The sequence below is a fragment of the Protopterus annectens genome, chromosome 7.part0 (genome assembly GCF_019279795.1).
Source record: "Protopterus annectens isolate FY-2018-M chromosome 7.part0, PAN1.0, whole genome shotgun sequence".
Lineage (NCBI taxonomy): Eukaryota > Metazoa > Chordata > Ceratodontiformes > Protopteridae > Protopterus > Protopterus annectens.
In genome coordinates, this window is record NC_056739.1 from 1,545,827,597 (window position 1) to 1,545,843,572 (window position 15,976).

Sequence of the window (15,976 nt, forward strand, 5' to 3'; positions counted from 1 at the left end):
GATTAGGTGAGCAACATAGAAGATTTTCTAACCACTTTGGCAATGTGATTATCAAAGAAGAGGTTACTATCTACTTGGGTCCCCAGATCCCTTATTACGTCTTCCGTATTTAGGGGGCTACCACCTATGTTTTAGTTTGTGGGTACTTGTTTTTTCCAAAGGGGATGACTATGCACTTTTTGGCATTTAGCTTGAGACCATGGTTTTGACACCAGGTGTCTGTCTCAGTGAGACCCTTTTGGAGGATGTCTGTGTCAGCCGAAAAGTCAATTATAGCCCCTAGTCTGCAGTCGTCTGCGAACTTGGTAAGCCATAGTCCTCCTGTGCTTGCCTGTACCTCTGAAAAGTATATGCCGAAAAGGAGGGGTCCTAGGATTGAGCCCCGGGGAACGCCACTTGTAACAGGTTTAGAGTCAGACCTAGCTCCTGCAACTCTTACCATGTGGGTTCTGTCCGTGGGCCAGTTGGCAACTCATCTCATGACGTAGGGGTTTATGTTCAGGCTGGTGAACTTGTCTAAAATACCGGAGTGGGGAATAGTGTTGAAGGCCTTTGCGAGGTCTAGGTAGGCTGTGTGGACCACCTTTCCCTCATCTATAGCCTTGGTAACTGTCTCAAAGAAGTCCACCAGGTTTAGGAGACATCATCTGCCCTTAAAGCCAAACTGGGTTGGGTCCAGTGTTTGGAGGTTTCCAATGTCTCTGTTAATGAGATCCATGATGATGCACTCCATAGCTTTGCAGACCAAGCTAGTCAGGCTCATAGGGCGAAAGTTCCTGGGGTCCGTTGTGGCTCCACCTTTGTGGAGCGGAATAACCACTGCTGTGTGCCACTCTGTGGGCACGTAGCCTGTGGAGAGGCTGAGTTTAAACAGTGTGTTTAGGTGATGGGTTAGTTCATCTTTGAACTCATGTAGGACGGAGCCTGGGACACCGTCCTGTCCCATTGATGCTGTGTTTTTGGAAAGGGCTGTTTTAACCTGTCTGTGATTTCAGGGGCACTACATTCTTCTGGTATAGTTATGGGTCCTTTTGGGGGTGAGAGGGGGGTGAAGTTTGCACTGAACCTTTCTGCCTGGATGTTGGCTATATCGGCTGGTTCAGTGCATTTTGTGCCATTCTGCACAAACTCCGAGCAGATCTGAAAATTGCCACTTAGATTCTTGACATAGCTAAAGAATGCCTTGTGGTTATCATTGGAGTCCATGGCAATTTTTCTTTCGAAGCTAGCCTTGGATGATTTTATGAGGGAACGTACTTTCTTGCTGATACTGATCAGGGATATCTTCCCTTCTTGGGATTTTACTATTTTCTGTACTAGTTTCCTCCTTCTATTGTATAGTTTGTTTATGGCAGGGATCCACCAGACTCATTTCCTTTTCTTGGAGGAGTGAGTCTTGTTTTTGTTTGGGATAGCACGATGCATGCATTCTTGTATGGGGATAGCATGATCCATGCATTCTTGTAGGTGCCCGTAGAGTGCATTAGTAAAGGATTTTGCAGCTTGGACAGCGTTATCCTTTAGCATGGGGGCTTTGAAACTTTCCACCTCAGTCTTAAGTAATGTGAAGTTTGCTTTTGAAAAGTTTTTCACGGTGGTTTCTTTGACCGGGGATGGTGGCGGAATGTGGACATCCAGAGTGATTAATTTATGGTCAGATCTAACCAGCGAGGGGTTGACCTCTGGTGTGGAACACGGGTCGCCCATGTTGGTGATGACCAGGTCCAATATGTTGTCATCTCTGGTGGGGGGTGTTAACCAGTTGATCCAGGGCGTTTGAGTTTATAAATTCTAGGAAATGTTGGGCCAGGGAGTTTGTACTCGAGTAGTTCTCCCAGTTAATGTTTGGATAATTGAAATCACCCAATATCAGGGTGTTTGGTAGGACCTTTATGTTTCCAAGTTGTTTCCATGAGTGGGGGTCCTGGGACATGGTGGGTGATCTGTAGCATGCTATAATTTGAATAGCAGTTTTGCTCGTTGTTAGTTGCACATGGATGATCTCTGAAGCATTGTGCTGTGCCACTAACCTGAAGGTGTTAGTATCCTAGATGAATATGGATACTCCCACGCCTTTTATATTTCGGTCTGGGTTTTGTGGCCGAAATGTATGGTATGAGTTGTAGCCTGGTAGTGCTGGGGTGCTCTCTGGAGCCTTAAACCAGGTTTCTGTTACTGCACATATATCGATTTTCACCATACTGAGGAGTGCCTCAAGTGCGTGCATTTTGAGGTTTAGACTTCTGGCATTGAGCAGCATTACCCTCCGTTTTTTGTTACTTGTACTACTTATGGCGGTGGGTTTGCCTTTTGAGCCTTGCCTAAAAAAAGGCACTATGGGGGTGGCAACAGCCTTGGCCAGTATTCGAAAGCCTAAGGGTGACAGGTGCAAGGTGTTTCTAGCAAAGCATCGTGGCTTGTCGAGCATGTCATCCCAGGCTGACAGACACTGGATCCCCTTTGAATGACACCAGAAGCTTAGCCAATTGTTGAAATTGATAATTTTTTCTCTATACCGTGGTATCATTCCTGGTGAGGGCAGGATGCTACTCAGGGTCAGGGTCATACCAGCCTGGGCTATGTGATCAGAGAGCTCCTCCATGTCTCTTCATGTAGTCTAGGGATGTACGACTCAGGTCATTCACACCAACATGGACAATGACAGAGTCATATTTGTACTTGTTCTGGAGTGACCTGAGTGCTTGTGTTATGTGGCGGATCCTGGCACCCGACAGGCAACTAACAGTAACTTTCTTCTTGTTCAGCCTAGTGAGTGGGACGTCAGTGTACCTGACTATAGAGTCACCTATTACTAGTGTGTTGGGTATGTTATTTTGCCTTAAAGGCTGTGATTGTGTGGCACACTGGTTTTGTGAAGTATGTGTTTCATGGTTTGTGTTGGGGGGGGGGGGTGGAGGTTGCTTGGATGTCCGCTTTGGAGGTCTCTGTTGCTTTTGCAGATTTTTATTTAGAGCCTCTGAGTATGTGTTTGTGTATTTATGTGTGTTTTTTGCCACTGGTGGTTTCATAGGTCTATGTGAGACTGGTGCTGTGATGCAAGTAATTCCCTTCTCCCCTTGACTGCCTGGTCTAGTCTTGGGTTGAGAGAGATTAGCCTCCACTTTGGCTGTATAATTGCATCTCTCGCATGTATTAGTGTTTGGTGGAAGGAGGAGAGGGTTGTCTGTGTACATGAGGCAATTGTAACATTGCCTCAAAATGCCCAGATTCACCAGTTGGACTGGAGAGTACACCTGAAACTGCCCTTTGGACATGCCTGGATAGGTACGGTGAACTGTTTTACTGATTGGCTGGTAAGGTCGAATAGAGAGCCTTGTCCTTCTCTGCAGTATAGGGGGGATCTAGTGCTAAGGTTTATTAGTGCTTGCTATGAGTTTTGGGCAAGTGCAGGGATGAGAAGTGAATGATTTGAGTACTTGAGTTGAAAGTTTGTCTAGTTCAAAGGGAAAAATTGAAGAGTAGACTTTGTGGAGCTGGGAATAGTTGTACCCTAGCTGCCCAGCGTGCAAAACCACACAAATGTGGGATTTATAGCAGGGAAATTAAAGAGATAGAACCTAGCCCAAAATGGCCAATAAACTACTAATTTCTGGGCTGAAATCACTCCTCCAGGGACAGATAAGGCTGCTCAAAGCTCCCTCTCTCACAGTGAACAGAGAAACTTCCTTCTATCTAAGTAAGGTATGGGCAAACACAGAAACTTGTAACACAGCCCTGAATTCAGCACTAACCTGAAAACTGGACTAAACTAGCTCAGCAAGGCGGGAAAACAAGTATTTTTTTTTTTTGTTTTTTAGTTTTTCATATACAATGCTGTTTTTTCCTTCTGTCTCAATTATTGGAACAGAATCCCCAGCTACCCCAAACCCTGGAAGGATTAATTGAAGGAAGCTCTGAAGGATGGTGAAGCTAAACAAAGCCCTACACCTAGACTGTAGGTCAAGCTTGTAACGAGAGATAAATGTGTGCACTGAAGGTAGCCACATCATCAACAGGGACTCGAGAGAAAAAAGTGATATAGGTTGCCACTGCTCAAATTCAATGAGCTTTACGCTTGTTAGGCAGTATCAGTCTCTTGGCTCCATAGACAAACAATGCAATCGGACAACCATCTGGACAGTGTGATCTTGGAGACACTGGTTCCTATCTTAGCTTCTGAAAGGTAGAGAAAAAGATCCAACTTTCTGAAGTCTTTGGTATGGCGTAAACAGAAACGTAACGGACAATGAACATCCAACAAACGTAGGACAGATTTAACCTTACTTGAGAAGCTGGGAAAGAACACCAGGAGATTAATAACCTGATTCAAGACAGACTCAGGAGCAACTTTGGAGAATTAGAGTTTCTCTCCAAATGAACTCTGTCTTTATGAAAGACCAAATATGGTATTTTACATGACAAGGCTTACATTTCTGAAATCCTCCTTGCCAAGGTAATTGCCACCAAGAAAATAATTTTTCCAAGAAAGAAATTTCAGTTAGTAGTAGCTGCAGGTTCAAAAGGGTTTTTTGTCAAAGCCTGGAGTAAATATCCTAAGAAGGAACAGGATCCCATAGAGGAGGCCACAAATGCACCCTGCAAATAACCTAATGACAGTTTAAGGAAGTAACAGGCATCTGACCTTCACCAAAATAGCTGCCAAAAAAAACTTTGATGGTGGAGCATCTAGTTCCTGGAAGAAAAATGAGCTGCAAGAAAATCTAGAATTGATGGCAAATGGGCCAAAAAAGGATCCAGACCCTTGCCAGATGCCCATATGGAAAATCTTTTCCACTTTCTTAAAAATGTTCCTAGTCCAGATGAATGCCTGAAACTTCTAATCATCATTGAAAGTGGAGAAACTGGTGTTTTTGTTCTATGAGACAGACACTTAAATTACACCAGCTGCACATTTCACGTTTTTTTTCCACTGGTTAGCTTGTTTGAGTGAAACTTAAACACACAGATTCTACCTGTGGCCTTGCCCTTTCTGAAAAGGGTCAAGACCAGCAAAAACTGCAAGAACTACTGGTGACTTTTCTCACTCACCCTCCAATTCCTTGACCTGGTTTTCAAACTTAGTGATTTTTAACCTGCCCTTCCTTACTGTAAATTGAGCTTTGTAAGCTCCTCCCTTTCTACACTGCTATTGACAAGGATGTAGCCAGGCATACTCAGTGTACTCAAATGAATAAATTTTTTGAGCATCCTTTGGAAATGTCAACAGTCCAAAGCACAGAATGTTTAGAACTGTGCAAAGTATAGAGATATACAAATAATTATTGTGCAAAAAGAAAACACCTCTAAAACTAGATTTTTACAGATATAAATGGTAACAGTTGAAAATAATGTGCCTCTTCATACATATCTGCAGGTGACATTTTGAGGGCTGAGTACATTTTTAAAGTGATAGGTGGCTAGGAAAAAAAAAAAAACAAAAGCTGCATTTGGCCTTCCCTTGTCTGTTCTACTGACTTACTTGCTCTGGATTTGTTATCGAGCTAGATGCCAGATAAAATAGAGGATTTTTATGCTCTAGCAAGCTCTTTTCTGTGTTTTTACATCAACAAGACTGAGGATTTTCCATCTAGTAGCAGTGGAAGGCAGCCTGGTTTGTACATGTTGGGGAAACACTACAGATTCCTGCATGTAGTTGTTTTATTGGCCAGACACCTTATTAAGCAGCTTACCTTGTTTTCAGTGCCTTTATAAATTCAGGGCAATTGAGTGGCTCGACTCATTTTCACAAAGTAAAATACTTTCACTGAATAATCATACCTTTATAAGTTGTTTAAAGTACACTACTGTTGATATCCTGAATTGCTTATTGCCTTCTTTTTGTGCCTTTCCTTACATTTAAGTTTGTTTATGGTAGCATTTCAGTCAGAACCCTCTTTTACTGTGCCTTTACATTAGGAGGACTGGGATTATTCATCTAGTGGCAGTAGCTGTTTGCCTGGACTATCTGTGTTGAGAAGCATACAAAACTTTTTTAAGTGCATTTCTTTATTGTCCAGAGGGATCAATAGTCGGTTTTCTGTATTTCCAGTTATGGCATACGTTTGGCACATTTACAAGGAGCTGCTCGCCATGCTGGTGCCCTGTACAAATGAAAACATCTAGAAGCAAATTTTCCATTTAGAACTGCCCATATAATGGTACCCTGTAAAGCAGTAAGTATAGAGCAAACACCTTGCACACTTACAAGCTTAGAGCAGCTAGCTGTACATTAAGTGGCAATACTGTTTAAATTTTGTATTTTATAGCCTAGTCTGCCTCCAGCCCCCCTCCTTAAAAAACACCTTTAATAGCCTACTGTTAACTCCCATATGCCACACCCTTGTAATTCACCAATTAGGGGAATGGACAACATGGACATGCAATTTCCTAATTTCTCAGCAGCCAGCCTGGTGCATAAGGGTATCTTGACACAATGTAGCAATGGTCTCATGTTTACTGACAACCACTTAATCCTTAAAGTAATGCATACGAGAGAGAGAGGCTAAACTCTCTCACACACACAAACAAGCATATGCTGAGACACTTAAATGCAATCTTTTTAAGAAAGAAAAGCCCTCCTTGAACACCCATCAGCAAAGATTACACTCAACAAAAACAACACCTAACAACATACATACAGGCTGAATCAGTGGAACCCCAAATACAAAGCCCATAGGGCAAGCAATCACACTTCCTATGACTTTAGTCAAAGGACAATCCACTGTAAGATATACTGATGCCCTCTAACCAGGCTAAACAACAGAAGATTGTGGTTATAGTTGCCTATCTGGAGCCAGGGTCCGTTAAATTACAAATGCATTGAAGTCACTGCACCACAGGTACAAGTATAATTCCATCATAGTTTATGTAGGTGTAAATGACTTGAGATGTACCTCCCTAGACTATATGAAGAGACATTATAGACCTCTCTGACTATGTGTCTTAGGCTGGTATGAGCCTAACACTGAGGCAGCACATTACCTTCAAGAAGGATGACGCCACAATATCAACATAAGATTATTAGTTTTAAAAACTGGCTGAGCTCCTGGCATCATTCTAAGGGCATATAATATTTGTCAGTAAGGTAAGGCATAGTTAAACTATTGTTTTGCCAAGAATGGTCTGCACCTGTCCCTTCTAGGCTTTCGAACAGTGGCTAAACCTTTATCCTCCCCAGAGCCTTTTTAGACCATACCAGATTGATAAACCTATCAACACAGCAAAATCATCTCAACTGAACCTCAAGGTGTTACTGCTCAATGCCTGGAGGTGTAAACAAAAGCTAAACTCCCTCCTAGCCCTTCTCACCCTGAAGAGTATAGACATTTAAGCAGTTACAAAGACATGGTTTAAAGCTGCAGAGAGTACTCCAGCAGAGCAAAGTTTCAATGCCTTACACACTTTTAGACTAGTAGGTACAAAGACAGGAATCAAAGGTAGAGGTGTCTTGATATACATCAATAACAAGCATACCTCTAGGTTGGTTAGACAGAATGATGCGCTTCAGTTTCTCCATGTGCAGCTCACCACAGATCAAATTCTGTACCATATCCTAGCAAGCTACAGGTCACCTTCCTATGTCCCACGGAAACACTCACCATCTAACTGAAAACTTTAATTATGGGGGACTTTAATTAACCTTCTACAGATTGGGAACTCTTTCACCAAAATAAACAGGCACATATGAGGGCTAATTAAGTCCAATAAAGCCAATTTTGAAATAAAGATAACCTCCCAGGCAAAAGGTGACATTAACAACTTCTTCAGCTATGTCAGGAACCTCAAAAGCAGCACACAGCAGTGTGCTGAACTGGTGGTTAATGGTGCAACATTCAGTGAGCCAGGAGATATAGCAAATCTGCTGGCTGACAAATTCAATTCCATCTTTACCCTTCCACTCACCCCAGCCACCTGCCAAGAAATACCTTCAAACATAACCCCTCCAAATTTAAATAGAGAGCATGCCCTTACTGCAATGACTAAGGCCAAGAACACAGTCTGAATGGGCACTTTCAATATCCAGGGATGACTTTTGAATAGTCTAAAATATGACCTATCAGGGCCACTGGAGTTACTATTTAACTACAGTCTTAGAACAGGCTTTGTGCCACCAGAACGGAGAATTGCAATTATCATACCTCTTCATAAGGGGAGATCATCAACAGATCCTGAAAACTACAACAGACCCATTAGTCTGACTAGTTTTATAGGCAAACCCATTGAAAGAATTATCATGGAAATGAACAAAGACATAGGAGACCTTTAGACGCTGGATCCATCCTAGTTTGGCTTTGTCAAAGGAAGGTCATGCCTGCCGAATCTAGTGAACTTCTTTGAGAAGGTCACCAAGGTAAATGGATGAGGGTAAAACCATGCATACTGCCTAATTTGACCTGGCTAAGGCATCTGATACAATACCCCACTCTGACATTGTTAAACTTAAGAAATTAGTCATAAACCCCTATATAACATGCTTGACAGCCAGCGGGTTCACAGATAGGACCCAGGAAGTTAGGATTGGTGAGACCACCTCCTCAAGGAGCCCAGTCACCAGTGGAGTCCCTCAGGGCTCTGTGCTGGGTCTGCTCCTCTTTGGCATCTACTTCTCAGAAGTCAAGGCTAATGTCAAAGGCCTCCGGCTGACCAAGTCTGCAAATGATTGAAAACTGGGAGCAGTCATAGAATCCACCCAAGACAATGACATCTTACAACAGAGTCTAATACAGACAAATGACTGGTGCCAAAGCCATGGATTAAACCTCAATGCCAAGAAATGCATTGAACTACCTTTTGAAAGTCAGCAACCACAGGAAACTACACCATCAATGAAAACCCCCTAAGAGTTGACCGACTAATCAGGGATGTGGGAACACATGTAGACAATAACCTGGGTCTTTGACCAACATGTATCAAGGCACTAAGGAAATCCTTCTATGTTGCTCAACTTATAAGTAAAGTGCATGGCATCTAGGTCCACTGAAGTCATAGTACCACAATACTGGGCCAACATCACCCAGCATTGACTATAATGCCCCATTTGGTATGTACCTGACCAGACACATGCAGTGAGTGAACTTCCACAAAGATTCCTTACAAAAAGGATACACAACATAAACAATTATTACGGTGATCATTTCAAAGCCCTATCTCTATATTCAGTCTCCTACAGAGATTTATGCCCTGTATACAAAGCATCCCTGGACCATGCTCTGATGAACCTTTAGCACAGCTGCAAAACAAACAGTATCAGAATTGCTGCATCTAAAGACCTCAATTTCACTTACAACACAAACAAGACATGTTGGACAGACTGGTGTGTATCTCAGAGAATTCCCTTTCTTGGGAACATGCTCCCCCATCCATGTGAAACCAAGTCCCTCAGTAACATATTTAAGCATAAACTGGACCACTGGATGGGAAATTGAAAATTCACCCATGGTCTGGCACCTATGTCTCTGATGGACAGAGGCAGTCAGTAAACTGTGTCATAACCAACAATCACTCCATATAAATCATAAAATAAATAACTTGTGGGACACATTTGAGTTGCACGGCTAGGCTTGTACAAGCCCTAGTGGTCACTGGCCTAGTACAGACCTATGAACTAACCAGTTGGCTTCAATGATTTGATGCCAGAGTCAGGCTTGCCAGATGGGTGAGGAACCAAATCTAGAATTAGGGTCCAGCATCTACGGAGGGTACACCAAATGAGGTCACAGGAAGGAGAACCATATTGTAGAGGCAGAAAGGGGGCAATAAGAATTGCCTTTGCCTTCCACTAGGCCACTTTCTGAAATTTCATTACAAGCCGAATCAGAGAGAAAGCATAAAGGAGACCCAGTGGCAAAGTCTCCTTTAGGGACTGCCCTCTTGGGGAATCAGGGCAAAACAGCTGCTGTATTTGCTGTTGGCTGGGGTTGCACACAGACCGCAGCAAGTCTTGCCTCAATGGCTGAGAATTACGAATGCAGTTGTCTGACGGAAAGACCACTCATGAAGCAGAACACTTGTCCACTAATACAGAGGATTTCCTGAGATATGTTTTGCAATCAGAAAGCAATGGGAAGACCTTTTTATTTATTTATTTAACATTTGATTACTGGGAAAGTCCGACTGAGAACAAAGTCCATTTTCAGTGGAGGCCCAGCGAGAAAACCTCCACAAATATTATACAGTTAAGCAGAGTATATATGAGCAGTATGGTTTTAAGAAATTACATATACAGTTAAATAGTATTTAAGAAGCAGAAATGGTACAATTTGTATATACAAAGAATTATGGAGTCCAGACTTTACTGCCAAATCCTTACGGCCTCCCAACATAACAGATACAAACAAGTTCCTCCTTGTATGTTGATGTACCAGACAAAAGACATATTGTCTTCTGGATAGAGATCACACCCATGGGGAGGGAGTCCTGGAAGGCCTGAGATGCTAGGACTACCCTCATCTCCACAGCACTGATTGTCCTTGGTTGACAACCATGTGCCTTCGACAGTCTTTCCATCAAAATGCCCCTGACCCCACTTAGTCTGGGGAAGACTCAGAAGTAAGGTGTGGCTCGACTCAGCAGTAAACACTAGAGCCAAGCTAACACTGAGGTGCCAAGGGGAAGGGGCAAATACAACAGTCTTGGAGTCGACCCAAACCCCATGCATCAAATCTGATCTCTTATATGTGGACCCGCCCCCCAAGAGATCCACTAACTTCTGCATTTCATGAAGGTTCTAGGATCCCTACTGAAAGCACAGGAACATTCAAGCTGTCCTCCCCTCCCAAGTGGGATGGGGTTTTTATTTCCAGATATTCCTAGTTCCTTGAAGGAGGGCACTTGGGAGGCTTATTTCGGATCTCTCTCAGCTCAACCCTTTCTCAAGATCTCTTTTTTTTTTGGATGCTTACTCTTCAAAGTCTGTTTTGTCTTTTATTACCTCAGGCTTTTCTGGTGTCCTTGGATCTGAAAGATACTTGCTTACCGTTCATATCCCTATTCACCCTCTCTACAAGAAGTTTTTACATTTCTCTGTCTCTTCCTCATTTTCAGTTCTCTGCTTTGCCATTTGGCCTCTCTCCTGCCCCAAGGATATTAACAAAATGCCTAGCTCCTGTGATTCTTCTGCAGGCTCCAAAGCATTCAGAGTTTTTCTTACCTAGATGACCTGGTGCTTCAGGCACCTTCTCCCAGTCGATTGTTCCAGGATCTGCAGTTCACCATCCCTCTTCTTCAGAGTCTGGGGTTTAGCATCAGCTTTCAAACATCCATCCTGTCTCCGTCTCAGGATCATGGGTATCTGGGTTGCAGGATTCATACGTTGCCCATGTCGGCCTCTCTTCCACCTCCAAAGGTATTGTTGTTGAAACCCTTCTCTTTCAGTCTCTTCTTCCCCTGACTGCCATGTCAGACTGGGAGTTTCTTCAGGCACTGGAATTCATGACGTCTTCTGTTGCAATGCTTCCTCTTGCTAGACTGCATATATGGAAGCTTCAATATCTCAAGTTGGTTTGGCTGTAGCATCGTCACCCTTTGGTTTTCTGGGTACCTCTCCTTGCCTGTCTCAAAAAGGAATTTGAGTTCACACTTAACCCAAGTCAGCCCTTTCAGCCTCCAGTCCCTTCTCAGGAGCTGTTCACCGATGCCTTGGCCATGGGTTGGGGGGCATCTTTTGGCCACCTGAAAGGTCAGGGCCTTTGGCCTCCCCATCAGAAATCAGACATATCAACATCAAAGAGATGAGGGTTCAGATTCTGGCCCTTCAGGCATTTCACCTCCATGTTCTCTCTGGGCCCCTTAAAGGTGTACGCAGACAACACTACAGTGATGTGGTATGTCAACAAGCAGGGGGACGCAAAATCTTACCTCTACAGGATGGTGCTTCAGGCTTAGGATGTGGCTCTCGGTTATCAGTCAACTCATCAGTCAGTCTACATTCCTTCTGAGCATAATCTTGTGCATACTCTCTGAGCAGGTCCAAAACACAAACTCATGAAAGAATGCTTCACAGAGACATGTTTCTGGACATTGTCCATCAGTGGGGCATTCCTCATGTAGATCTTTTTGACTCACCTATGAACAGGCAGCTTCTTGAACAGGCAGTTTCTTCTCTTCTGTTCCAGAGTGCCACACCATCTGGCCTGGAAAACACATGCAGTATCCCTTGCATGGAAGGGGAGGTTTCTTTACCTTTTCCTCTTCTCTTCCTCTACTTCCACAAGTCCTGCAGAAAATTCAGCTGGACACCCCAGAAATCTTCCTAGTTTCTCCCTTTTGGCTGAGACAGCACTGGTTCCTCTCTTAATGCATCTGTCCAGGGGCAATCAGCACAAGTAACCTCACCAGTTGGATATCCTCACACAGGACAAGGGGTCTCATCCATCCCCACTTGTCCACTCTGCAACTGACATTGTGGGTGATAGGGTTCTGATCCCTTTCTGGTACCTCTTTTCTGAGGACATGCTCAGAGTTTTACAAGAGGCAAGCAAACTCTCAACCAAAAAATGTTAGATGTCCAAATGGAAGAGATTTCCAGTCTGGTGCCATGCTCGTAACCAGGACCCTTTTTCTGTGGAGGTCCTTTTGGTCCTCTCTTATTTGTGAGAGTTGCTCCAGTCTGGCTTGGACTATTCTTCTGTAAAGGCCTATTTGTCAGCCATTTCTGCTAGTCTGCCCTTGACTCTTCTTTTGATTTCGTGTTTAGAGGACAAATAATTTCTTAACAGAAAGTTCACACCAGGGATCACACTAACAGCACTACTAGATAGGGGCCAAGGGTACTAGCTGCTAGTACAAGGGTCTGGGGAACTACTAAAGGGGCAGTGAATACCGCACAACGTGGCTGGGCTAATATATGCCTTCGGGCAGATAGCCCAGCACCAACCTATGAACCTATTAAAGACATCCTGCATATTAGGCCTCCAAGAAAACCTATTCCTCCTCCTTGGGACCTTAATTTGGTTTTGGAAGAATTGACTCGGGCTCCTTTTGAGCCTGCATTTTCTGCTTCTTTGCAACATTGCACCTGGAAGACTGTTTTGTTGCTTGCTCTTACTTCTGCTTGGAGGGTTTCTGGGTTCCAGGCCCTTATGGCCATTCCTCCTTTTTTGTTTTTTCTTTCAGAGGGACAGAGCGTATACATTCTAGTGGGACTATAGGGTATTAAAATGTTCTTAAGGGCAGGGCAGTTGTTGGGATTGTAGACAATTTTATGGGCTATGGACAGTTGAATAAGGTTAAAGTGATGTGGAAATTCCAGACAGTTTAATTCTTTTAAAGCTTGGCAGTGATGTGAGCGGTATGAGCTACCTGTGGCAAATTTGGCAATTTTATGGTATCAGGACTGGAGCTTATTTTGTAGTGATGAGTGCAGGTTAATGAAAATGGGGGCACTGTATAATAGGGAGGGGAGCAAGTAAGTGTTGGAGAGAACTTTTGTGGTGGTGCTGTCCATGAAATGTTTATGTCTGTATAGGGCTCCTAATTTGCAATGTTTTTTTTAATGGCATTACCAACATGGTGTTCAAATGTAAGTTTATTGTCAATGGTAATACCTAATAGTTTAGCATGGGATACAATTTCAATTTCTGTATTGCTTCGGGAGAAAACATGAAATTTATTTTATGAAAATTTATGCCCAAGGTGGTGAATGAGTTGTCCTTAAATCAGCCGGAACAACACTCTTCTTTTTCCTTAGTCTGCTAGTGAGAGGGTCCTGCATACCTTGGATTTGCTCAGACAGCTCGGGTACTATTTGGATAAAACTAGGACTATTACGTCCAGTCAGCTTCTTGTTTCATTTCAGCCCAGTTCTTTGGGTTTGGCTGTTTCTAAGCAAACCATCTCCTCCTGGATATCTAAGGCATTTCTTTTTGTTATTCTTTTCATGGCAGGTCTCTTTCTGCTTCTGTTAAAGCTCTTTCTACTAGTGCTGTTGCCTCTTCTGGTGCCTTCTTCAAGGGGTTGGACACCAATTCCATCCCTGAAGCTGCGACTTGGTCTTCAGTGCATACCTTTACTAAGCATAACTTGGATATGGTTTCTAGGGCCATAGCAGGAATTGCTGAAACGATTTTTTGTGTGTTTGTTGACAGCTCTTCTCAGCTTTCCAGCTCCCATTCTGTTTTCTGAGGGCTTTTACTCTTCCTTCTTTCAAGACTACTGCAACAGTAATACAAAAGGACATACTAAAGTTATGTAAAATTTTACCATAACATTAGAAGTCCTTCTCTTCACTGTTGCAGCATTCGCTCCCTCCCTCCAACCCCCTCTTTTTTATTCTGCCCTTTTTTCTTTGGGACGTGGGGCACTTCAGTTCTGGGTAGTTGCGTCTGTACATCCCTTTTATGCTCTACGTTCTGTGCGAAGAGCAGAAATGATTCATACTGCACAAACAAGTTCCTTTTCAAGCTTTTCAATACTGGCCGAGTGACGGGCTGCCCAGGATGGGACAGCCCTTCTTTCAAGAATACTGCAACAGTGAAAAGGACATCTACTGTTATGGTATGCTTTTACACAACTGTACTTTCTCTGATCTTGTAAAAAGCTGCAACAGACTTCATGATGTCAAACAAAGTGTGGCAATCAGAAGTATTTTACAACTTGCAAAGCTGTTGGAGCATCTCACCATTACTCTAGAGTCACTGTTCTTTACATCAAGTGTGATTAGAGCTTAACAATGCTGAAAGCTGATTAACAGAACTTTGCTAGGTGTCCTCCTCATTTCAGAAAGTTGCTTAAAGTGGTACTTCACCCAATTTCTGAACATAACTGGGGTGCTCCACTCCTGTACACTAATTGATGGAAAATGAATCATGGGTTGTTATACTTTGATGATGGTAGTTCTATACACATGTGCTGCTGATGGTAAACACTCAAGGGCTACTTGTACAGTGTTTTTTTTCACATCTTTCCATTATTTTTCACTAAAGCAATTCAGACTGAAGTGCAATTAACTAGTCTGACAAACTACTACTTCTCATCGCTAAAACGATGTATAAAACCTCCAGATGAACTACCTCATCTGTATGGTGACAAGCTGCAACAGATCTATTAGCGTTCCCTGAATTCCATGAACAGTAAAGGTACACCTCGTCTGTACAAATTAAACTGCCTCTTACTAAATTAGCAACTCCTTCTAGTATACATACTTGTACATTGCTGAAATGTAGCCATGGCACTATGCAACTGTCAAAAGCATGGGAAGCCTGAGGTCCTGCATTCAAGTCACACACTACAGTCAACAATTTCCCTTTATTTGTACAAGTCAAAGAATGCCTAATGCAGAACCTAAGTGTGCGTGCACAATCTCACATTTACCGGCCAAATTCATAACCTCCAGTATCAGTTAAATTTTACAGTTTAGCTTCAGTTCAAAAGTCAGCAAATAAAAATGAAACAAGAACTATTATACAAGTACTGTTATCAGTTCTTACACACTTACCAGTACTTTAGGTCTCCTGCTGTGATCAACCATGTCCAGCAAAGGGAAAGCCTCACGCAGCATATCAATGGTGATAACATTGGTAAATCCTAGGCTGAAGCTAATGAGTTAAGGACAAGTAAGCAGAGCAATTCAAGTAACACCACAGCAGAAAACGATCAACATAAACCAAATAGTACAGTTTTGTACCTACCATAAATGTAGATGTTCGAGGATCCACATTGCTGCAGTCCTAACTATTGGGTAGTCCGCTGTCCAGTCGGCCCGAATACCAAAGTATATGGCTGACGACGGTCAGGGCGCATTAGACTGACGTCAGTACGTCAGGGTACTAATGCGCATGACCGACGTCATACCCTCAGTCTTTTCTTGCCCCAGATGTCAGAAGACCCTGAAAAGCTAAGGCCAAAACCAAAAATTCCAAACATACCTGCACCAAAAATATGTACAATATATACAAAATTACCAGAATATAACCTCACCTACACAACCACCCTTAAACACAGAGGGGAAGGAGGGAGGGTAAATTGGACTGCAGCAATG

The 15,976-nt window shown here is 43.0% G+C and overlaps 1 protein-coding gene across 1 annotated transcript in view; it reads right to left on the bottom strand.

Moving 5' to 3' along the window:
• Window positions 1-15,976, bottom strand: part of LOC122807119 (haloacid dehalogenase-like hydrolase domain-containing 5) — an 865,954-nt gene that overhangs the window by 433,725 nt on the left and 416,253 nt on the right. Inside the window, exon 4 of the mRNA XM_044078093.1 lies at window positions 15,434-15,527. Within this exon, the coding sequence (XP_043934028.1) occupies window positions 15,434-15,527 (94 nt within the window). The remainder of the gene's footprint in view (window positions 1-15,433; window positions 15,528-15,976) is intronic.